General features: G+C 32.1%; 1 protein-coding gene across 20 annotated transcripts in view; it reads right to left on the reverse strand.

The window, feature by feature from the left end:
* Positions 1–342: 342 nt before the first annotated feature.
* LOC114326009 (serine/threonine-protein kinase tousled-like 2) overlaps positions 343–27,140 on the reverse strand; it is an 804,614-nt gene continuing 777,816 nt past the window's right edge. For all 20 annotated transcript variants that reach the window (XM_050655809.1, XM_050655808.1, XM_050655815.1 and 17 more), the window contains 2 exons: positions 26,216–26,435; positions 343–18,824 (listed from right to left, as the gene is read on the reverse strand). In XM_050655809.1, the coding sequence (XP_050511766.1) occupies positions 18,615–18,824; positions 26,216–26,435 (430 nt within the window). In that variant the 3' untranslated portion in view covers positions 343–18,614. The remainder of the gene's footprint in view (positions 18,825–26,215; positions 26,436–27,140) is intronic.

Below are 27,140 nucleotides of genomic sequence, written 5' to 3' on the forward strand. Positions count from 1 at the left end.
CCCTCTTTCTTTTCTTAAACCACTCTGGCTCTCCTCAAAGGTGTTTTCTAGTTTTTCTCTTAGCCTGTTTTCTAGTATACTAGCAAAAAGTTTTCTTACTGTGCTTTTAAGTGTTATTCCTCTATAGTTTGAGCATTCTTTGCTATATTTTGCTTATTCATATTTATAATTTTAAATTAATTGTGTTAGCCTCAACATCGAAGCGAAGTAAGATCGACCTCCTGTCCAGCTTGGCTATCTGACCGACTTGATGTCCATTAATTTAAGATTAAAAATTTGCTGTATTAGAATGATTCATGATTTTTGAAAATCAGTGTCAAACTTAAATGAAAACATCCAAAGTAAATTAGTAGAACTTATATTTTTTTTAATAATAAAATCGCAGGAAAAATAAATTAACTTAATTTTGAAAACTTTACTGTGTAGTAATATACACACTGTATGTACAACGGTAGCATATACCAAAGAAAAAATGAACGATTGTATAAAATAAAAGTATAGGTACAGTACATAAACAATATAACGATACATTTTGAATTCTAGAACATGACTTTAACTATTCTTATCACAAAAGTCCGTGGTGAGCGAATACCACTATTTTTTACACAAACAGCACAGTATAAATAAGTAACATGTAATTTTTAGTTGCGAGTTTTTTTTTAACCATATGGACATATTTTGCTTGTTAGTCTAGGGCCAAGACTTACGGAAAGTCACAAATAAGCGCTACTTTATATTAACTTCAAAAAAGTACATATCTTATGAGGTAAAGCTTGTTTGAAATAATCTCAATGTAATATTTTCAACTGAAACTGAAATTATTTTTAGAAATCACAATATACAATTGAAGAGGTGGATTCCAAAAGGTCTTAAGTCAAAAAAGTAAATTTTTCAGGAACGAATTTTTTCTATTTTTAATAATTATTATTAAACATTGAAACTCGCTGATTAAGTGGCTATGTCTTCTCTGTTCATCTGTATGGAATTGAATAGTGGACTTTAACATAAAGGAATTTGAGGAGTTAGATATGTGGTGACGCCTGAGACATACATTTGTTATAAATGTAGAGAGCAAACAATGCGATAAGATTCAGAGCCTTAGAACATAAATATACATCATAACACAAGAAATATAAGAAATATGGAAAGAAATAAGAAATGGGGAAGAAGTTTTATAGACAAAACTGCAATATTTAAACTAAAAATAAAAGAAATAAATTTGAAAACATTGCACCAAATTCATGTCTCATGGATGAGCTCCTACTTGCTGAGTTGTTCGGTATAATTAGGCAATAATTACAAGATGTATTCGAAGGTTTAGATTATGCTCAGGCCTCCTGTTTGGGCGGGGGCGCGCCAAAATGAGCCTTTTTCTGCAAATATTATAAAGTTTGTTTAGCAGTAAATGGTTGACTTCAATAGTACCGACTATAAACATCCTGGGTTAACCGATATTAGTATAAAAGGCCCGGTTTCAGGTAAAATTTAAATATGTTTGAATGTTTGTTTTTCTATAATCTTAGCAATTAAAATAGATTTAAATTATTTTAAAACTCATTTGAAAACATTAATTTCGGGTACATAAGGCAAAGCAATATATTGTACATCCGATTTTTTTTGTTTTTGTTGTCGTAATTATTGTAAATTTTGTGGATCCTTTACTTTATTATAGGAGTACCGTCTGTGTTAATTGTCAAAAGACCAACTCTGTCTACCTCGTTTGTTTATCGGTCCGAACTGGTCTTAACAATGGGCCAAGTCAGATAAATTTAATAATATTTACGACCGCACTAATTGAAGTCAACCATTTACTGCTAAACAAACTTTACAAACATCTAATTAAAAAAAAAACATATGGGCACCTATGCTAGTTTTGCAGCCGGACGCCTTAAACCCTAGCTCCGGGTCTGATTATGCTGGTGATGTTTATCTAATATCATATATACAAAAATATGAAATTAACAACACCAAGCGATGAACAGCGAAAGATATGGATTGGTGCAACTAATTTTACAGGGAAAAGTAGAAGAAAAGCGGGGACCAGGAAGGCGAAGAATTTTCTGGTTCAAAATCTAGCAGTGTGCAAAGTACAGATTGCCATGATGGTCGCCAACATCCGAAACGGATAGGCACTAGAAGAAGAAGAGGCATAAAGGATATACAAAATAATAAATTATACACCAGTTCAATTACAAAATGAGCAATAATATTAACTTTAACAAGTTTATGGGTCAAAATAAACTACGTAAAGCAGCATATACGAAGAAAATGTGTTGACTTTCATCCTACATACTTTTATCAATTTTTTATTTATTTAGATCAACTTTACAGGAATTATACAGGATATTTGAAGGAATATATTCGACACTAGTTCTAGCTCTAAATGAATTTGAATGTCTGGGTAATATTGTCATGGTAGAATAAATAATATTATCATAAGCAAAGATTATTATGAGTTGATATTCAACAACGAATAAACAGGGTAGAAGTAGGAATTGGAAAGACTAAAAAATTTACCCAATTCTTTAAAAGAGTACAACCGGAGAAGAATAAAATATTCGAAGCATTATACGAAAAACAGTTTAGGCATACGGTTGCAGAAGAGCTTATAGGGCTATATATTCAACATAAACGTATATTGTTATTTAATACCATAAAACCACATTTAGTTAAATTTTGTTACTGCAATTTTATTAAAAAAAATTATTACTACCTCATATTCCTGGTCATATCAACAAAAAACAGACTTACTGGACTTTCGCTATAAGGTTACTTACGTTTGGACCTAGACTATAATATTGCAGCACAAATATTACAAGATATTTACATTATTACTTTCAGAGGAGTTTACAAAACCAGCTAGTGCTTACAGTATAACAACATTCGGAGCTCCAGTATACAGGAACGTCCATATTCAACCAAGAAGTCTCACCTAGCAAAATTTTGCCAACTCCGTCCATTCTTCGTAAAAATTTGATCTTGTATGGGTTTAAGACATTCCGCATGATATAACCTCGAAGATATTCAAAATGTTTAAGCCGTCACTTATATACACATAACTATTATATAACTTAGAATCTAAGTATTTTCAATATTTTTGAATATCGAGATATCATTGATTTAGCATCAAACCAAGAAGGAACATGCAAGATGAGCTTTTAGGAAGCATGGGTTTTGGTTTTTATTTTCTTTTTCAAATTTACAAAATTTGTTTTCTTACAAAACTACCTATTGGTGGATCACCAATCATATAAGACTATTATGATTTAAGCAAAAGATATATGAAACGCATGCATTCTAAATATTACAGAGTATGTATTATTTAGAGTACGGATTTCAAAGGTCTACATTTTAATTTTTTTTCGTTTATTATACTCTTGAAAGTTTTTCTAGTCCTACGCCCAGTTTTATAAATGTAAAAATTATTTATATAGATACTATTGATATTTTTTTTATATTTGTTTCTACAATATCCACATTAATATATTTACAATATTATTGCTCAAAAATTAATATTTATTTCCAAAATAGATAAATATAATTGATGTTCCGATTCCTACTCTTTTAAAAGGAGATCAAATTAATCAGAAAACGTACAAATAAGATTTACTAAAAAAGAATTTTCTTTGGAAAACTAATTGAAACTGGAAAAATTGGAAAAAATATTTAAAAAATTGCAAATATACAAAGAATTTTTGTAAAGCTCATTTTTAAATAGAAGCCACAGTAATAAAAGACGTGGCTTTGGTACAAAAAGTCTTAGAGGTTGCTAAGAGTGAATTCAGAAAAACAAAGGTAATGATAATATCAAGTATTTTAAATTAGTATTCCAACACATAGAAAATTCAAGTTTGAATATCTTCATTGCTGGATAATAAACGATCTTGTTTACAAGGTAAACACATGAAGTAACCAACTTTTATCACAAGATGAGAATAACCAAACCATTCACCCAATACATTGGACAAGTTAAGAGAAAGACAAAGTCTTTTATATGTTTGAAAGCAAACTTATGAAAAACTACAGAGACACGGTATTACTGAAGTCGAGAATCAGAAAGTGACGAAATATATTAAATGATTAAAGGAGTATGCAGAAAGTATAATAGTTAGTGGTCCACTCTTGACAGTCCTGTTTAACCTGGTTTTGGGATGAATAATTAGGAAGAGCTAATTTAATGGAAAGAGCACTTTAAGAAATAAAAGTCATCGATTATTAGGATATGCAGACGATGCTGAACTGGTCACTACAGAGGAAAGTAAACTAAATGAGAAACTTCAGATTGGGAGAAGATGCAAAAAAAGTTAACTTGAGGATAAACGGCAAAAAATCGCAGTACGTAATTGGGTGTACATAACGAAAATACCAGGAGATGAAGTATCTTGGCTTCAAAACCTTAGAAAGTGGTTTAATACATCAGCAATAGGACTATTCCGAATAGCAACAAGCAAAGTTAGGATAACCATGCTGATCGCTAACACCCGGAACGGATAGGCATCTTAAGAAGAACGGAAAAGCAATCAAATCGGACCAGAATTAGGAGATGGCAGAGCGTTTAAAATGAAACCAGCAAGTACCGCCACATTTGTATGTGCTTATAATGGAGAAATCTGACGAAAAGAATATGTAGATGTAAGGACACTGAAAGTTAATAGGAAGGCAACACTTCCAAAAAATCTAATGACATCTGAATAGTTATTATAGAAGACGAAAGTGCATCTGTATAAGTTGAAAAATCAACAGTTTTTCATGGAAATAAAGCATGAATGACACAGGTAAAGGAATAAAGACTGGAAATCTAAGACAAAGGACCCCGCAGAAACCTTATGGGAAATGGCTCTCTGTCAAAGGCTCTGAAACTTTGGGTTCTGGTAGTCCTTGATGTGTAGAACAAAAGACTCAATGGGCGCATAGCTCCAAAAAATCATGGTTTTAAGATATAAGTGTCTGAAGATATAGTTATAGGTACAGTGAGGACGTTTGAGTTGGAATAAATTCATTTTCTCGAGAATGGGCGACTCTGGAGATTATAAGAGACTTATTATCTGGAGAATTAAAAATCAGGTCGATTTTTATTTTTAAATTACAATTTTTTGGCATTTATATCATACTAGTGACGTCATCCATCTGGGCGTGATGGCGCAATCAATGATTTTTTTAAATAAGAATAGGGGTCGTGTGATAGCTCATTTGAAAGGTTATTCAATTCTATATTCAATAATATAAACGTTAAAATAATTATTTATATAGGGTGCCCAAAAAATTTTTTTTAATTAAATTAATTGAGACAAAAATAATAATGTATATAATTTATTTAATTCGAAATACCTTTTACTGTTGTCCGAAACCAGGAAAAAATGTTTATTTGATAAATAAATATTGATTTTCGCTTAAATTCAATATTAAAGCTGCACCCACATGCCTCTTAGCAGTTTGAACATTTAATTTAAACGAAAAGCAATGTTAATTTTTTTCTGTTTTCTGACAGCAGTAAAATGTATTTCGAATTAAATAAATTATATACATTCTTCTCTTTGTCTCAATTAATTTAATTCAAAAAAAAAATTGGGCACCCTGTATAAATAATTATGTTCATGTTTATATTAGTGAATAGAGAATTAAATAACCTTTCAAATAAGCTATCATACGACCCCTCTCACTTAAACTCAATGTTCAAACTGCTAAGAGGCAGGTGGGTGCAACTTTAATATTGAATTTAAGCGAAAAACAATATGTATTTATCAAATAAATATTTTTTCCTGGTTTCGGACAACAGTAAAATATATTTCGAATTAAATAAATTATATACATTATTCTTTTTGTCTCAATTAATTTAATTAAAAAAAAAATTTGGGCACCCTGTATAAATAATATTGTTAATATTTATATTATTGAATAGATAATTTAATAACTTTCAAATGAGCTATCACACGACCCCTATTCTCATTTAAAAAAATCATCGATTGCGCCATAACGCCCAAATGGATGACGTCACTAGTATGATATATATGCCAAAAAATTATAATGTAAAAATAAAAATCGACCTGATTTGTAATTTATCTCCAGAGTCGCCCATTCTCGAGAAAATGAATTTATTCCAACTCACACGTCCTCACTGTACCTATAACTTCAGAGGCTTATATCTTAAAACCATGATTTTTTGGAGCTATGCGCCCATTGAGTCTATTGTTCTAAACATCAAGCACTACCAGAACCCAAAGTTTCAGACCATTTGCCAGAGAGCCATTTCCCATAAGGTTTCTGTGAAAGGTATCTATTTCAACCTGAAAAATATCATCTTTTACATTTGATCATTCAGGGAAAGATCCAAGGTAAACGTAGTCCTGCTAGAAGAATATCATGGCTAAAAAATCTAAAGCAAAATCGACTACATCGTTATTCAGAGCTAGCAGTCCCTAAATATAAAATGGAAATGCTTTTCCACGTAGAAATACACTTCCAGGAAGGTATAGGGAGATCCTGGCAGACATCCAATGTATGAAGGCCACACCTGGTATACAGATGGGTTCAAGACAAAAGATTGGTCGGAATCAGGAGTACATAGTGAAGATAAGGACTATAACAGTTCCATCCCACTAGGAGCATGTACCTCTGTACAGATTGAGGGCTTTAAAGAACCCAAGGATAACATCCAGGCTTGTATGGGAATGCCGCGAAGAACTCGACACCCTGCGGAACATAACGCGGTTAAACTCATATGGGTGCCTGGACATCAAGGGATCGCTGGCAATGAGAAAGCTGACGAACTTGCTAGACAAGGACCAGCGACAAGATACTTCGGTCCAGAACCTGCACTGGGCGTGCCCAAAAGCACAATCAGAGACCGATTAAGAGGCTGGATACGGAGACAACACAAAGAATACTGGATAACAATTCCACACAAAAGCATGGGAAGAGATTTGTACCTCACGACATGCGCAAAGAGCTGAATAACTGTGCAAAATGAACAGGAATCAGCTCAAAATGACTACAGGTTTCCCTACTGGACAGTTTCCAATAAAAGGACACCTACACATGATAGGACAATACAATGGAGATCTCAGTTGCAGACTATACAATAGAGAGACTGAGACAGTCAAACATATTGTGCAACTGCAAAGCACTGGATCGCAAGAGACAAACAATATATGGAGACTGCAGATCAAGTCCGAAAGCATATGACCACAGCATAGAAAACGCAACAGCAGTGACACACTAGAAGGCGGGAAAAGTTCGCGCACTATTACTGCGCAGATCATCGGCCATTATTCGCGTAGTACCAGACAGTGTAGAAAATGGACAGTGTTGCCGATTTGTACATAATTATCAGATTTACTTAACTTTTATGACATTCTGATAATAAATATTTTTTAACATAATTGTATACGTATGCCTGTGGGAATTATGTCAATAATTGGGACATAACACAAAATATTGAAGATGAATGGCGATTGTATTGTTAATCTTTTGCAGAAATTCCAGAAAATATTTAAAACGACACTCTTACGGGTAATAAAGATAGTGCAATAACTGATACTGCAGCAATGCAGAACACATAACACTGATGAACGAGCACATCACATCACCACTGAGATGTACTACTCGATCAATGTCGGCTACGTACTTTTTAACTTCAAAGGCGGCATCCTAGTGTGTCCTTGCTGGTATCGTTTATTATGCTGTGATATGGCACTAACCCAATGGACATTTACAGGCTAGTGAAGGGCACTACTATATTGGATTGGGCGACATGAGAACAAACGGAAGAAAGCACAATAAGCCAAAAGGCTGCAAGCACGGATGGCTCCCAGAAAGGAAAAAAAAGGTGATACAAACAAATGCCGGAACATCCACAATTAAAAAATCTTGTGAAGAAGTTGCAAAATATTATATTTTAGGCTCCCTACATTTTCATAAAATAAATTTTGGGGACACTTCATTAGTATTTAATATTGTAGTATATAAACTCCCAAAGAATTTTGTAAAAAACATAACGACTAAATTAAACCCTACAGTCAACAAAAATAACAAATTGATGCAAAATCAATTGCGAACGTCTCAAAGCTGCTAAATTTCTGTGAATATCAAACCCAAACAAAAAATGAGTTCATATCCAACAAGCCATATCTAGTAAAAACGATCTGTCTCATTATACAAGATAAAGGAGCTTTTTCTTAATAATAGTTGACATATTTTTGATTAACGATTAAAAGAAACAGAAATTATTGATTTTTATGTACACTGCTACAAATGTTCTACAGGTTAATGTTGGTATCCGTGTTCTTATGTATAAAAATTATATATTGCTTGAAATTTCGAATTTTCTGCAGCTTTTCGGTTCCACAATTAATTTGAAAAAAAAATTATTCCTGTCAGTTTCAAGTATAAATCTAATGGAAAATTGATTAAAAAATCCTTTATAAAAGGTATATGTATTAAAATACCAATTCGGGCTACATCATATGACGTTTTTGGAATGACAATACCATCATCAGTGATGCTTACAAGGCATACAGGAAAAGCTGGAACGAAGGTGGAAAGTTATTACGTTACATTGTTGTATATATTGTGATGTTTGAACTTTTACTTGATTTTACATCATGAGATGCTTTCTTCATAGATTTATCTAATTTTAGTAAATTGTATTTGTTATTGTTATTTTTTGACTGTATGTAAGCTTTGTCCATAAGATTGTAATATTTTCAGTGACAATAAAGCATATTTCTCTTCTATTATATTCTATAGAGGTTTACCTCAAGTCCAGCAACCCACATAGTTGGGAGTACTGCGTTGCCATGATGTAACAATGTAACATATTAACTTTACACCATTTAAAGGGTTTTTACCCAGATATTTTTAGTGGCTCAACCATGTATACCTTGTAAACAGCACTGATGATGGAACTGTCTATCCGAAAACGTTGTGTGGTGTAGACCGAAAGGGTATTTTTAATATACCTTTTATATTTTGATTTATGGTTTACAGTCGACTATAGTAAATTCATTTCCATGTGGATTGTGTAAATCTAATCTCATATTTAGCCATTAAGATGTGTTTTAGTGAAATAAAAATGTGTTTGGTATATAACATATATTTTAAACAAATATAATAAAGGTTTACAAGGTTTATTACAATTCTTCGGACTTAAAACAGTCCTTAGTAGAAATAATGTAGCAACTTTTGAAAAGGCTCCGCAATCTTCCAGAATAAAACAAATCTTAGATTTGAATAACAGGCAAACATAGGTTGTTTTTTTCTTTCTGTACACATTACACTATTATTATGAATAATGAGAGATTGGGGTAGTAAAGGAAGGAAGGAGACACAATGAGGATGGGGGGAATGCGAACCAAACACACTATGGTACAAAGCAAGGTCACTTTCATAAAATAACTTAAACAATTTTCTATATATATATATAGTTTTCTTATATATATAAAAGGAAACATATGACTATGAGTTTGCACTTATTCTTCAAGTAATTGGACAGCAGTTAAATCGTTGACACAAAAAAGGGAACACAATTTAACGATAACCGAAAATAAACTTAACTTTTATTTCTGTATAAAGAATTTGAACACTGCATTCAAAGTATGGAATGTTTATAACAACGTAGTTATTTTTTAGTAAAAGTACACAATTTATGAAATATTCAAAAACTAAGTTTAAGCAATTATAGACCTTTTCATAAAGTTAGCCATTTTTTTTAACAAATATTTTACAATGTTTTAAAATGTTTACTCGTACTAAGACTACCATACTGTCGCGGTTTACAATCTAAGGACCATAATAAGCTAACAAGAAAACAATTATATACAAAGACGACGAAATAGTGTTGTTTAGCAAAAGGAGTATTAGAGCACCAAAATTGTGAAACTAAGGAACCTGACCAAGCGAAGAAAAAGACGATTATAGGTTACAAACTGGAAGTAATCAAAACTGTGATGTAGTAAATGCGGAGGAAATTGACTTAGGATTAATGCCAGGTAATTTTATTCAATTGCTTTATTTATAATATGTTTGTTTTCTAGCATCTTGGCATCTTTCTGTAGAGATCATTGAATGAATATCACTAAGTCGCGAGACTACATACTACACATTCAACAGCCAAGTCAATTCCCTCTTTAATTCGAATTGACAGCCGCAGATATTTTGGATTATAATATGTATATTGCTAAATAAAGCAATAAATAATAATAATCTTTAGGAATAAAGAAACAGGAAATAAAATACTAAAATCCGTTACATAACCTTATCACTTATCATGTAATGTAAAAAAAAGCGAGTTCAGTGGTTACATCATAAATCCAAATCACGAAACAAAATAAAGGAGGCGTCACGTCAATCGATGACTTCTCGTTTTTTTAGAGAGAAGTGCTGCAGAATTGCTAAGAGCAAGACTAACTGCAACACGAAAGAAATGTGCTGGCAGATGCACTTGTATGCAAGCCAAAAAAACGAAGTGGAAGTGGATGTATTGCTACGCCCGAAATATTTTTTTGGCTAAACATGAACCTACAGCGCATTTCCGACATGCGATGCGGTGTACGAAGGATAGGGCCATACAAACTAAATGAGAATTTTCTTGACAACGTTGCCGCTCTTCAAGGCAGCGGCCGTGAAAGGTAGTATTAGGCAGGTACGTGTGGAGGATTATCGCTGTTAACTGCTGGGGAATACAAAATCAGGATTTATTTATGATAATTCGCAGAATGGGCGAAATATGGCAAACCCGCTTGCAATATACAAGCACACTGATTCTAACGTGTGAAACTCAATATAGTAAACTATTGATTCACTTGGAACTTAGTCTGCCAGATCGTTGGGCCATCGAGCTGAACCAATTGTTTTATTATTTTTAAATATTGCAAAAAATAGAGATACAAGATTGAGTTGCTACCAACTGAAATTAATTGAGGCAGAAAACATTACCTTGAAGAAACCTGGCGGTAAACTACATAGATTATCTGAATATTCCAAAATATCCACTTTTTTTAGTTTTACACCAATTATAAAATCTTTTGTTTTCGCTCTTTTCTCATACGTTTTGCCCAACACACTGATAGGATACATGATTAATGACTATTATTTAAAAAAGGCACTTTTACCTTATAGTCCAGGGCGCATCTGTTTTGAGATGGACGTTGAGAGGTGACTCATATTTTTTTGCAGATATTGCTTGGAATTAACTCAAATAATAATAATTGAGTTATCCTCCGACTCAAAAAGGTCCGGAACATGGTTTAAATAATCAAAATGTCAAAAAATGAAAGAAAAATTCGATTTTTTTCTTCGTTTTTTGATTATAACTTTAAAAGTATGTATTCACTTCCGAGAAAAGTTGCACTGACATAAAAGTTGCGTAATTAAATTTACTATAATATAGGGTTGGTTAAAAATTTTAAAAATTGTCACCCTTGTTGCAAAATAGCAATAACTGCGAAAAAACCATAAAAAAACAAGTATTCGCATTTTACGTTTTTCAACCATTTATGCTACACCTAGAACCTTCATATTTTACCCAGAAAAAATATATGATACTGTATACAATAATGATAATAAAACAATACTGTAAATTTCATCAAGATCGGTTTAATAGATTTTGCAAAATAAATCTTGCAATCAAGTTTTCGCAAAAAAAATTAATTTTTTCAAAATGTTGAAGGACTGAAAATAAAGCAGATAGCAAGTTGAAACTTGTTTACGTATAGAAGAATACTGTATCTTTCATTTGCAATTTGCAAAATTAAAATCGGTTAACTACCACGGCGTCGGGATTTTTTTTTTAATAAACATTAATTTTTGGTGCTACGCGCAGGATAGCGGTGTTCGATTCACACAAGTTGATTTCCACAAAAATTTCTTCCAATCTTTATCTAATATATTATTTTTTTACTCTATATTTTGTTGTATTTTAATATTTCAATTCCACAAAAATTAAACTAATTTGATTATTGTTTGTGAAATATTGTTTAAACAATTGCATATGTTTTGAAAATAATAAACTTTTATTCTCTAAGTTAGAATATATGAACAACGAAAATTTTTGCTAAAAAACGTGTTATTTCAAAGGACAGAGTATGTGTTTTTATTTTGTAATAAACAAATTTATTTATTTATATCGAAATGTACTAAAAATTAAAATTTATCAATCATTATCAAAGGTCATTGGAATGCTCAATCAGAGCAAACGTATCCGCTGTCCTGCGCGTATCACCAAAAATTAATGTTTATTAAAAAAATCCTGACACCGTGGTAGTTAACCGATTTTAATTTTGCAAATTGAAAATAAAAGATACAGTATTCTTCTATATGTAAAAAAAGTTTCAACTTGCTGTCTGCTTTATTTTCAGTCCTGCAACATTTTGAAAAAATGAATTTTTTTGCGACAGCTGGATTGCAAAATTTATTTTGCAAAACCTATTAAACCGATCTTAATGAAATTTACAGTATTGTTTAACTATATCATATAGTTTTTCTGGGTAAAATACGAAGGTCCTAAGTGTAGTATAAATGGTTGAAAAACATAAAACGCGAATACTTGTTTTTTTTATGTTTTTTTCGCTATTATTGCTATTTTGCAACAAGAGTGACAATTTTTAAAAGTTTTAACTAATCCTAAATTTTAGGAAATTTAATTACGCAACTTTTATGTCAGTGCAACTTTTCTCGAAAATGAATACTTTTAAAGTTATAATCAAAAAACGAAGAAAAACATTGAATTTTTCCTTAATTTTTTGATATTTTGATTATTTAAACAATGTTCCGGACCTTTTTGAGTGGGAGGATAACTCAACTATTATTATATGAGTTATTTTCAAGCAATTTCATCAAAAAAATATGAGTCACCTCTCAACATCCAAATGTACTAATATTTTTACAGATGCGCCCTGGTATATTAAAGAAAAATCCCGAAAATACGTAAGAATCGTTAACGTTAATTTAAATCATGAAAAACACAAAATATTTATAAAAAATTGAACACTAAAACCTAGAAGATATCGTTCTCCAACTTCTGAAATATGAAATAAGAAAAACTTACTAGAATAAAAGAACAAATTGCAAAAGAAATTTAAAAATTTCGTTAACTTTACTGGCAGAAAACTTTTAAGGTTTGGGAAAAATCGATCAAAGAAACTAAAGCATCATAGTATAAACCATATGCAAATATGATATTTGAAGCAGTTTTTGGAAAACTGTACAGAATTAATCTGTTTGCGATAAAAATAACACATCTTACGTCTTAGTGTCAAAACAAACAAAAAACATGCTTAATGCAAGGTATTAATTATAAAGAAATACGTAATTAAAAGATGCTTTTGACTAGCTTTAATTACATTACAGACCCTGCTCAAATTATTAAATTCGCCCTAGAAATTTAAGGTTTTTTTAATTTCAAGCACCTGGAAAGTATCTTCACATTGATACAGAGCTGTTGAATGGGTTGCATAACAATTAGTGAATACTCATGCAACATAATTTAGATAAAAATGGTGGAACTTTTTAATTGAATTGTTAATAGAGTCCTTTTCATGAGCATTTTTCAGTGCGTCACAAATGATAGAAAAAAAGGTAAGTCCGTGATAATACACATTTATGACATTTATTCTAACATGACATTTTAGTTAAATCTGACAGCTGTCACGATTTATTTACAATTAGACATAAAAACAAATCAATTGTGTTTATTGCATTTATAAAGTGGTATTTTCTTTGATTTATATAGTCAATTAAATTGTACAGATTATATTCGTAGATATATTATATAATTCGTAAATAATTTTTTCTTCGATTATAGCGCCATCTATCGACAACTTGAATAACTAAAATAAATGATATAAATGTCTGTAATCAGAGATGTGCCTTTTTTTCTGTCACATACAATTTAATGCGTTAGAAAGAAATCGAAAAACTGTGACTCACTGAAAAATGCTCATGAAAAGGACTTTACAATTGTACTTGACAATAGGGCTTTTCATTCACAGTCATTTGTTTCGAGCTTCTGTCATATGTCGTATAATCCGTGTATATAGAGCTTTTCATTCACAGTCATTTGTTTCAAGCTTCTGTCATGTGTCACATAATATTAATATATCTACGTCATGCGTCTTTGGTTTGTATCTTGGTATATACCAAAAACGTATGACGTAGATATATTAATATTATGTGACATGACAGAAGCTCGAAACAAATGACTGTGAATAAAAAGCCCTATTAATATTATACACAGATTATACAACATAGGATAGAAACTCAAAACAAATGACAATCGATGAAAAGCCCCATGTGCCACACATGTTACAAAAGTATGCAGTAAGTTGATTTTTTCAACTTTAGTTTTTTACTCAAAATTAGCGATTGTTCAACCTTTGTAAAATTTGCAGTAGTGAGTGTTGATATTGTATGTTAGTTTGAAATTTGGTTAATTTCTAATCATAAAACAAGACAATTAATCTATTTTTTTTTCAGATGGATTAATGTAAAGATCTTTCTGTTGAGCAAATCTCTTCCATTACTGCTCTAGTAGAAAGTGCCACATAAATAGAAGTCGCAAAAAGTTTGGTGTATCTTGATGGTCTGTTCGAAGGTTGAGTCATAAAGTTAAATAGAAACGTCAAATTTAGCAATAAAACATACATGAGCCAGCCATAGAGATTTAAGGAATAAACTGGAAGAAGCGCAGTTTTCAGTATCGGAGGCTACTGTACGCAGAAATTTGTACGATACATAAATAACAAATGAGCACGACCTAACCCTATTCTGACAGCAAAGACCAAAGCACAATATAGGAGGAATCAGTAAGCTCACTCGTCGAAAAATTTGTTCCATTTTTCCAAAGATGCGGGAAGACGTCCAAAATTCTATTCACCGTGCGCATCTGACAACAGCGGATCGGATACGTTTGCTATGATTGGTCGGGATCGACGTCTGATTTTCTGTCGTCAATTTTTTGAGGTTATGTTTGAGAATTGTATTATTTTGGTTAATTTACTACTATTTTCATATTAATAATATATTATTATGTGCTATGAAAGTGATATTTTCTTAAATCAGTAAAATGGAAATAAAGCAAGAAGAAAACAATTTTTACAAAGAAGAATGTAAGATTAAAATCGGAAATACTGACTGAATATGGGGTTCAAATGTAGAAGGCCTGTTAAGAAGCCAAAACTAACACCACAAATATTGAACAAACGCTCAGTTTGGGCCAACTTGCATAAAACCTGAACTATTGATGATTATCAAAAAGTGATCTAATATAAATCACTTTGTTTTCAGACCTTATAATAATAATTTTTATTCACTTTTGCAGGTATGTTTGAATGATTAAGCAACATTTCAAATTGTGAGCCAAATTTGTCCGAGGACGTCCAGATGAAATAAATGATAAGGGATGTGTAATAAAAACATTTAAATTAAATTAAATTTCACCCCTTAGTAATGATCTGGTCTTGGAATGAGTGGCCAAGAAACCATAGTGTTCAGGAGTTCATACGTGGTAGGAGGAACTATGCGACAGGAACAGTATAAAAGAGTTTTGCAGACAAGGTGGTTCCACAAGTGGTTTGGCAATGGTCGCAAGATTTTTATGCAGGATGAAGCACCTTACCATACGGCTAAAAGCAATAAGAAATAGGGCAAGTAATCCCTCTATAACCATGGCCCGGCAAATTACCAGACACAAGCCCCATTGATAAATGTCTGTTCTTAGTGCCTAAAAAAGAAATTGGCCGAGGAAGTAATAAAAAACAAGGTTTAGTTGATATAATCATTCTCCTCATTTTCATTTTCTAATGGACATTTAGGAAAAAATAACAGCAAGATATTTTAATATCAAACATTCAATATTTTAGTGTAAATATTAATATTGTAAAAGAAAAGAAAATAATCGTTTTCGTTTTGATTCAATTCGAGTCTCTTGGCATCCTCTGACACCGTGTTTCGGGGTCTAGCCTTTTTCAAAGAGGCTTTCCAAGGAGACTGAATTGAACCATAACGAAACGAAGAAGAACTGCATATATTAAAATATTTGCAGCGGAGTGTGGTTAGACTGTCCTCTAATGGGGAATGACGAAATGAGTGAAAATAATTTCGACCACGAGTCAGTATTCTGTTAACTGAGATACAATAGTACCAAGCGGCGCCGCTAGGAGAACACTCCAATAATGCGTCTCAGTACTTTAATGAAACGTGGTCATTTTGTACTCTAATTCGAGTAAGGTATGAAAAAGAAAAGAAAATAATCGTTTTCGTTTTGATTCAAAAGCGGCGCCGCTAGGAGAACACTCCAATAATGCGTCTCAGTACTTTAATGAAACGTGGTCATTTTGTACTCTAATTCGAGTAAGGTATGAAAAAGAAAAGAAAATAATCGTTTTCGTTTTGATTCAATTCGAGTCTCTTGGCATCCTCTGACACCGTGTTTCGGGGTCTACCCTTTTTCAAAGAGGCTTTCCAAGGAGACTGAATTGAACCATAACGAAACGAAGAAGAACTGCATATATTAAAATATTTGCAGCGGAGTGTGGTTAGACTGTCCTCTAATGGGGAATGACGAAATGAGTGAAAATAATTTCGACCACGAGTCAGTATTCTGTTAACCGAGATACAATAGTACTAAGCGGTGCCGCTAGGAGAACACTCCAATAACTAGGGCCGCTAGGAGAACTTTCGTTATGGTTCAATTCAGTCTCCTTGGAAAGCCTCTTTGAAAAAGGGTAGACCCCGAAACACGGTGTCAGAGGATGCCAAGAGACTCGAATTGAATCAAAACGAAAACGATTATTTTCTTTTCTTTTTCATACCTTACTCGGTTTAGAGTACAAAATGACCACGTTTCATTAAAGTAATCTGAGACGCATTATTGGAGTGTTCTCCTAGCGGCGCCGCTTGGTACTATTGGATCTTGGTTAACAGAATACCGACTCATGGTCCAAATTATTTTCACTCATTTCGTCATTCCCCGTTAGAGGACAGTCTAACCACACTCCGCTGCAAATATTTTAATACATGCAGTTCTTCTTCGTTTCGTCATGGTTCAATGTTCAATTCAGTCTCCTTGGAAAGCTTCTTTGAAAAAGGGAAGACCCCGAAACACGGTGTCAGAGAATGCCAAGAGACTGGAATTGAATCAAAACGAAAACGATTATTTTCTTTTCTTTTTCATACATTAATATTGTAGTAAAATTATGAATTTATTTTTTTTTGTTCAATAAATATACAAAAAAAAGTTCAATAAATATACAAAAAGGTTGATACTATCATTTATGTAATCCTGTTATATGTAGCTAACAGTAATAATTATAATTGATAATGAAACAAAGAAAACCAGAATTTGCTAAGAGAGTCTAATAATATGAGCAGGGACTTTATATGTAACACAATGACTATTTTGTCAGTTAAATAGGACCAAAACAGTAACAAATGTTCAACCGTTTTTAAACGACCATTTTAATATTTATGTTAGTTGTTTTTAAAAAAATTTACTCTTAAGAAAAGGAATTATATTTTATTTGAATGCAATATCACAATCACTATTCAACTATATATACTTATACATTATTCCGATTAGTATGCTGATACATTAAAAATTATAAAAGTACAACACGACCAAATTCACTTCAAATTCGAGATATGAATGCGCACTGGTGTTGACGTTCTATTTTTCCAAATTTTTTAATGTTATGCTGGTAACGTCTCGCCAAGTAATACCTGCACGGTACCAAAATAAAATTCAGGAAATATGGAAAAACTGAAAGTCAACGACAGTATCCACATCTCAAATACAAAGTAAATTTGGTCGTGCTGTATATCAACACGCTAGTTCCACAATATTATACAAATAACAATGAGTCGTCTATTGTCGTGAAAAATATCAGTCCAAAAAAAATGAAAAAAAAAGTAAAACATTCTAAGTTGCGCCCAATTTTTGTGTCAACTATTTGACAAAAGGGGAAGCCATATAAGCATCGAGAGAAGAGATTTAAAAACTTGAATCCGCACTGTAACGTGTCATTTTAAATACTATCTTCACAACGTCCTCACTCAACAAAACAAAAAATAATCAGTCTAATTTGAAAAAAAGATAGGTCACGTAGTCTTTTTTCTTCGAATAAAGAAGAATTCATATTAACACTAGCTTTTTTGAGTAGAAGTCTCTTGTTTTAACTTATATTAAACACAGCACTGCACTATAGGCCAGATCCGAGGGACTTTTGAACCAATGTAAAAATCAAAACTGAAGTTCTTTGGCTACCATGAATCTAAATAGTAAAAATTCGTCACTGGTGGAACCTTGCGTTTGTGCCATAAACACTTAAAACCGTGTTTGTAAACTTATATAACAAATTAACAACCTATAGTAAATATTAGGTTATGTGATTCTTTAGGAAATCTTTAACTTTCAAGGGCAGTTCTTTTAAATTTTTAGCTTTAAACAAAGGAAGCAAAACGTTCCTGATCGCATAACGATAACACTGATTCGCTTTGGCATTTCCCGTGCCGAATTTCGATTCCCATTTAGAGATATTATCCAATAATCATAAAACTTCGATCTGCAATTTTTTCCTTCTGGTCGTAGAAGTTTGGTTCATACGTCCCCGGGGTCTGGCCTACTAAGAGGATGACGAGGCATTCATTGCTCCAAATATACCCGCTGAAAACGATGCCGATTGTTGTTGTTGCTGCTGTTGTTGCTGCTGCTGCTGATTCGATGTTAATCTCGAATGTTTAGGCATCGGCGGTTGGAGGTATTCGTGTCTCGCCAGCGAAAGGACATCGATTCGATCCTCCTTTCTATACGCCAGACAACTACGGATGAAGCTCTGCAAAAAAAAGAAAAAAAACATAAAGCAACATGCATTAATAATTATAATAAGCATTACTATCTATCACTGAGAATTCTTTCCCTACAAAACAGCAGAATAGACTTCAGATATACCGACTTAATTACAAATACAGTCCCTGACCAAATTATTAGACGCACTATAAGATTTTATAAAAAATGTTAATTATGAGGCGATACTATGTAGGTTTTTTGTATGTACCAGGCACAATGTATGTTGTTTGGTTGTCCATTTAATTGTCTATATTTTATCACAAATAAAACAACATTATTATTGAACAAAAATATGTATTTATTGACCCTTGAAGGAAAACAAAAATAACGACAATTAAATGTTATTTTGTTGAGCCGCCTTTAGCCACTATTAGAGCTTTAATTCTACAGGTATCGTAGAACAGGTTCGCAGTGATAGTATGCCGCGCATAATTAAAGCTCTAATAGTGGCTAAAGGTGGCTCAACAAAATATTTAACATTTAATAATTAAATTGTAAAAATAAATAAATAAATTGTCGTTATTTTTGTTTTTTTCAAGAGTCAATAAATACATATTTGTTAATTAATAATGATGATTAGTTTGTGATAAAAACTAGACAATTAAATGGACAATAAAATAATAGATATAAATTGTGTCTGGCACATACAAAATACCTATTTAGTATCACCTCATAATTACTTCTTTTATAAATTCTTATAGTGCGTCTAATAATATGGCCAGGGACTGTATATATAACAAGGCAACAACAACTATTAAGCTAATGAAATAAACCGAGTCTATTAAAATAAACCGAGGAGGGAGACAAGATTCAACTACACTGCAATGGCTTGGGTATAAACATAAACGGGCAATATCTTAATCACGATATGCTGATGGTATTGTATTAGTAACAGAAAAAAGTGAAGAATTACAAAGAATGATGGAAGAACTAGATAGAGAATCGACAAAGATAGGACTAAAGATGAATTACAGTAAAAAAACCATGACCAATCAACAAGAACTAATAATTACAGTGGCACAAGCAAGAATAGAACAAGTAAAAGAGTATATATACCTAGGACAAATCACTAGATTAAATAAAGAGAATTAGGCCGAAGAAATAAAGAGAAGAATAAGATTGGCCTGGACATCATTCGGAAAACTGTCTAATATTCCAAAGAACAGAAAATACCCGCAATATCTAAAAACAAAGGTCTTCAATCAATGTATACTCCCTGTCCTCATATATGGCTCTCAGACATGGACGTTTACCAATGAGAATATGGAAAAAAAGTAAAGGCAGAAAGATCTATGGAAAGACAAATGCTGAACAATAAACTATCAGACAGGAAAAGAAACTAAAATCGGTCAAGTGTGTTGTTCACACATTTCAAACAAAATTGATGAAAGTAGTTTTAATAAAATGGCGCCAAGTGTAGTTATACGCGCAAGTATAAATATTATTAGTAGTTTACTGATTCAGCAATTCGGGAAAATTATGTTAAAACGGAATAAAGGACATAAAAAACGTTAAATATAATATTTAATGCATTTTCCCTAGCTCCTTTATTTTTGTAATAGTCCAGTTTAATAATACGACGAGTTAAGAGTGATTCAAGTCGACCAACAAATATTCATATGCTTCAAACGCTATTCAACTCGTCTGAGAAATGTCGATAACTCATGAACGATAAAGTTTGACTCATTGAATCAACAAAAGTTGACTGATTAAAATTGAAACACATGTTCTCACAGCTATTCTCATTCCATTTTAGTTGATTCACTAAAGTTGATCAACTAAAAGCGACCGTGAGAATGCGCCTTAACAAAACAAAAGTGAAAGATGTCTCCACCCAAGTAGCAAAGCTTAAATGGAAGTTCGCCGGACACACCCTACGGCAGAAGGATAAAAGATGGACTAAAATGATTATACATTGAAGACCGTGGAACCACAAACGAAAAAGGGGAAGGCCACAGATGCGATGGTCAGATGACCTGAAGAAACACGCCTGGTCAAAATGGATACAAATTGCCCAAGACAGAGAGGCATGGAAGAAGGGGGAGAAGGAGGCCTATATCCAAGGATGGATATTTAGTGCTGATTAGATAGAAAGATAGATCTATCACTGAGATTAGGAATATTTACAGAATCATTGTCATAAACGTACAAACAAAAATTCCTACCACTCCTTAACCACTTTATGCATTATCCCGTGTCTAACAGAAAGCGGCTTTCCGGCAAATTCGGGACTTGCCCGTGTCTCACACTTCGACCGCAGTACAACGCTATTCAAAGGTTTTATGGCCGTTTCTGACCCGTTCATGACGAATTTATTATGTTATTACTTTCTACCAAGTAATAGATGTACCTGGTGGCAGAATTAAACGGCGGAAACAAATAAGAAGGTGTTTATTCTAATAAAAATGCTCCTTGTATACTTTCAGTTTATTGTAGTAAATATGCACCTTGGTATAAGATTACTACCGACTATTAGTCATTTATAACCAACATTTAACACAGGTTTTATGGTCAGAAAATTGGAAGAAGAGTACTGGAAGGATGGTCTAAAAATAAAATTTTCAGAAATCAGATTACCTACCAACAACCGAAGAAACAGTAAAAACCATGAAGTAAACGAAAGTCAACAAATTAAAGGCACAAACAAATTTAAATACTTAGGATTCATAGTCTCAAGGAACGGAACAACAGAAGAGGAAATAAAAAGTCGGCTGGGTCAAATAAGAACGTGTATGAAGCAATTAAATCCGGTTCTATGGAACAGCCACATTACAAAAAACACGAAAACATGTTTTTTTTTCACTCAATTAATAGTCAGTAGCAATATGACCTATACTATGGGGCAGAAATCTGCATATTAAACAAAAATAACAGAAATAATGTTATAAAATGCCATAGAAATGGAATTATTGTGTTACAGGGTACAAAAATAAATGAAATCGGAAACAAGGAAATGAAAAGGAGAATGGGAGTAACTAAGAATGTGCTGGAATATATAGAAGAAAAATACTAAATTGGTATGGGCACGTAGAAGAACAGATGGGAATAGGTAGATATATCAAATAACAGATTCGAGTCCCACTGGGAGGAGAAAAAGAGGCAGTTAAAAGAGTTAAAACAGCAAATGCGAGTATTGATCAGAGCTGGGTTAATTACAAATTACAATAAGCAAGATATTTAATAGTTTTGCCTGATTGATTGGTAAAATCTACTTAGTTTTGACACAACGAATACAGTGTTAAGTGTTTCGTGTGGATGAAAGACGTATCCAGTATCAAAGACCCTTCCCAAACACCAGGCAGAGCGATTTAAGAAGGGGACGAAGCAATACCTCTGTTTTAGAAGCCTCAAAAATCCGTCAAGGATTCACTACACATATGTATTAATGATCTCCAGATCAGTCTAAAGTTTGTTCCACTTTTGGCATAAGAAGAATTTTAAGTTTGTAGAATTATAAGACATTCACTTTGTCCAGCAAGTTTGTGTATGACATTTTCACTTAGTTGTTTGGTACTCTTAGACACCCAGGGTTGCCACACCTCCACATTTGGATCAGGATCTACTTGATAGTGACTTGGACAGTAGTGCACACATAATATCTGTACCATCCGTGAATAAGTGGATAAGTCAAATCTTAAATTTTTATTCTTCAAAACTAATAAAATGTTTAAAATGGCCATACCGAAAAGTTTGCATTTTTGAGTTATCGACTTATTCACAGATGGTACAGATATGTTCCAAAGATTTTGTTAACTAGTAAGTAGTATTTTAATTCTAGGATTTTTTTATTTTATTATTTATATTTCTCATTTTTATATTTCATACACTCAATGTTGTTCTGAAGCTATTTTCTTGTGGCATTTTTACAATTTTAACTATTTAGAATGGGAAATAAGCCACAATATTATTAAAAAATGATTTTTATTAACGTTTCGACGCCCAAATCGGGTGCCGTTGTCAAAATACAAAATACTATTAATATAAACAAAAATGTTGTTGCTTAGTAAAAAAATTCTTCTAATAATTTATTTAATTTGACTCATTTACATCGGCAATTCAGATACATATGATACATTTTAAAGTAGAAGACTTTAAAATGATATTGCCAATATTTATGAGTTGCGTTCCTGGGACGACTTTACTGAAAGATAGTTCATTCGATTACATGAAATCAACCCCAACTAAAGAATATCCGTCACAAAAAAAAAAAAAAAAAAAAAAAAAAAAATCATAGCATGTGATCTGTCTTTAAAAAGACAACCACATGCAACGGTGACATTAAAATTCTCGCGTTAGAGATCTCATAGTAAATCACGAGGGAAAACCAGGAAAAACCTCGTGATACTATCCCGACATCGTAAGTATTTGGTCTTACATTTAATTTACTCTCAAAATTAATACCAAATTCTGACTTTACTACAATTTTGTTTAAATTATAAATAATATCAATAATACATGGGTATATAAGTAATACTAAAATATAAAATATGTACTAACTCGACTATTGACTTACTAATTGTGGTATTTTCTTTCTATTGACTTCCTCTTTCAGTATGGGTATCCACATCCTACTGCATTCCACCGAGGAATTTGCGACACAATTGGTTTCGTTTAGCATAATTAGAGCCGCTTCTTTGATTTTTCTCTTTTTACTATCTGTTTCTTTCAGGACTATACTTGAATCTCTCCACTGAACTCTATGTTCATTATCCCATGCGTGTTGACATATTTGAGATCTATCAAATTCTCTATTTTTAATATAAGATTGATGTTCACTTATTCTAACGTTTAATGGTCTTGATGTTTCACCTATATAAAACTGTTCGCATTCACAAGGTATTTTATAAATACAATTCTTTGTCCTTTCTTGTTCATTGTTAGGTTTAGTTTTAGATAGAATAGATCTCAATGTGTTGGTTGTTTTGAATGTTGTTGAATTTGTTTATAAACAAAATTTTGGTCTAGCAATGGGCTCCTCTTTATCTCCATTATTGGCTAATATATTTATGGAGGATTTCGAAACTAATATCATTTCTAAACAAAATTTAAAACCCACTGTATGGTGGAGATATGTAGATGATGTGTTTTCAATATGGCCTCATAGATCAGAATTGTTGGATACATTCCTGAATATTATAAACGATCAAGAAGAGACAATAAAATTTACAATGGAAAAGGAATATAATAACACCCTGCCTTTCCTCGATGTTTTAGTCTTAAAGAAGGATACTGGATATGAGACTCAAGTGTATAGAAAACCAACACATACCAACAGATATCTCAATTACAAATCAAATCACAACATCAACGTTAAAAAGGGAATCATAAAATCCTTATATGATAGAGCCAAAATTACTTGTTCTAACGAAAATTCCTTTTTAGAAGAAAAACAATTCTTAACATCTGTTTTATTAAAAAATGATTATCCTTTATCGTTTATAAATAAGGAATTGTCAAGAATGGATCGAATGGAACAGAACAACATAGAACGGGATCCTACAACATTCACAAGAAATAATACGAGGAAAATATCAATACCATACATAAAAGGACTATCCGAGAAACTTAAAACAATAGGAAATAAATTCAACATTTCAACAACATTCAAAACAACCAACACATTGAGATCTATTCTATCTAAAACTAAACCTAACAATGAACAAGAAAGGACAAAGAATTGTATTTATAAAATACCTTGTGAATGCGAACAGTTTTATATAGGTGAAACATCAAGACCATTAAACGTTAGAATAAGTGAACATCAATCTTATATTAAAAATAGAGAATTTGATAGATCTCAAATATGTCAACACGCATGGGATAATGAACATAGAGTTCAGTGGAGAGATTCAAGTATAGTCCTGAAAGAAACAGATAGTAAAAAGAGAAAAATCAAAGAAGCGGCTCTAATTGTGCTAAACGAAACCAATTGTGTCGCAAATTCCTCGGTGGAATGCAGTAGGATGTGGATACCCATACTGAAAGAGGAAGTCAATAGAAAGAAAATACCACAATTAGTAAGTCAATAGTCGAGTTAGTACATATTTTATATTTTAGTATTACTTATATACCCATGTATTATTGATATTATTTATAATTTAAACAAAATTATAGTAAAGTCAGAATTTGGTATTAATTTTGAGAGTAAATTAAATGTAAGACCAAATACTTACGATGTCGGGATAGTATCACGAGGTTTTTCCTGGTTTTCCCTCGTGATTTACTATGAGATCTCTAACGCGAGAATTTTAATGTCACCGTTGCATGTGGTTGTCTTTTTAAAGACAGATCACATGCTATGATTTTTTTTTGTGACGGATATTCTTGAGTTGGGGTTGATTTCATGTAATCGAATGAACTATCTTTCAGTAAAGTCGTCCCAGGAACGCAACTCATAAATATTGGCAATATCATTTTAAAGTCTTCTACTTTAAAATGTATCATATGTATCTGAATTGCCGATGTAAATGAGTCAAATTAAATAAATTATTAGAAGAATTTTTTTACTAAGCAACAACATTTTTGTTTATATTAATAGTATTTTGTATTTTGACAACGGCACCCGATTTGGGCGTCGAAACGTTAATAAAAATCATTTTTTAATAATATTGTGGCTTATTTCCCATTCTAAATAGTTAAAATTCATACACTCACTTTTGTAGGACATTCTTCATGTTTGTCCTATTGTGTAGATACTAATTTTATTTACAGGCTTTTCAATATTTTAGTTATTGGCTAATTACCGTTGCCACATTTGGTGTGCACATTTTTCCTTTTTTCTTCCTTTTTTTCTGTTTTCTGGAATTGTGTGTAGTAATTAAGAGTATAATATTATGTTAGTTTAAGGAAATAGTAAAACTCAGGCCAAACTTGCAACACGTAATTGTCCAGCTGCAAGTTGTTGTGTAAGTTGTATATAGTTGGCATAGCTGGGTGATAAAATATACAATTTTACCAAGTTTTTATTACTGTATTTTACCTTTTTATAAGCAAAGGAAACTTTTTTAACTATTATTATTATAATTTTAATTTGATTAAATAAAGGAGTAAAGCAATGTAAGAAAAGACGTTCATTACTGTGACTAAATACGAGGGGGTAGATAGCGCCACAGTCACGCACGAAGCGAATGTGATTATTATTATGTACAAATTTGTAGTATTTTTTATATGTGCAGAATTTGCTTATTCTTATAAAATTACATCGTATTATACGTATTTAAACCATAGGCGTAACCAGGCGGGGTTTGGGGGTTATAACCCCCCTCCCCCATTTGGATGTATTACACTATACGCTTAACACCATTACTATTTCATACCCCCTTAGGGTCATCCTGGTTACACCTCTGATTTAAACTAAAATAGAATATGTTTACATACCTTAGCTTCATTAGTAACAGCCGGTTTGTTTGCAAACTGGACATCAGTCGCTTTTAATATAGTATTTTCTTCTAAAATGGTCGCTTGCGACTGATTGTGTCCAAAAGGCTTCTTGCCATATAGACACTGATAAAATATCACTCCTACGCTCCACACGTCAACTTTCGATGAAATCTTCGGGGGATTCTTACCTACTACGAAACACTCTGGTGGGAGATACCTACAAATACAATACAAAATAAATAGAAATAATGATAGTTATATAAATAAATACAAATAGTGATAAGTTGGAGATTCAGAATAATTTCAGGTTATTTAACCCTTTCGCTCATGGTGTACAGTATATTGTACCTACATCACTTTACTGGTATCAAAATATCGTGACCAGATGTTTCTATCCGCTTTATTCACAATGTAAATGGTAGTATATTAATTTTAATTTTAAACGGTTGCTTCCATCTAGTATTGATTAGTAGTAAGTAAAAAAAAAATGAAATTCAAAGAAGTAGGTTGTTGTGATTCAGTGTCTTCAGTGTCTTCATGTGTCTTCAGTGTCTTGATATAGTGTGGCGCTTAATAATTTATAGATTGGTTTTAAATATCAGATATATTTTTGCCGATGTTAAGAAACACTTGTATTTGCTACATTTATGGTCGAATTTCCCAATTTCCGTTAAGTTTGTTTGTTTTTTTTTATATTTGAGTAAACATTATTGTACAGTATACTGTACAGTGTGAATAAACGGAGGTCAACAGGTATGGTACAAAACCACATGTTATTTACAATTGTTTATACTTCTTTTATTTTGCAGTATTAAAATACATACAAAAATGAGTAAAAGAAAGCCACTAACGTTGTGTACAAATCATAGAAAAGTTAGAAAAATGCATAGGTAAATAGTAATTAGTTTATAACTGTTTTATC

This window comes from Diabrotica virgifera, chromosome 7 (genome assembly GCF_917563875.1).
Source record: "Diabrotica virgifera virgifera chromosome 7, PGI_DIABVI_V3a".
NCBI classification, from domain to species: Eukaryota; Metazoa; Arthropoda; class Insecta; order Coleoptera; family Chrysomelidae; genus Diabrotica; species Diabrotica virgifera.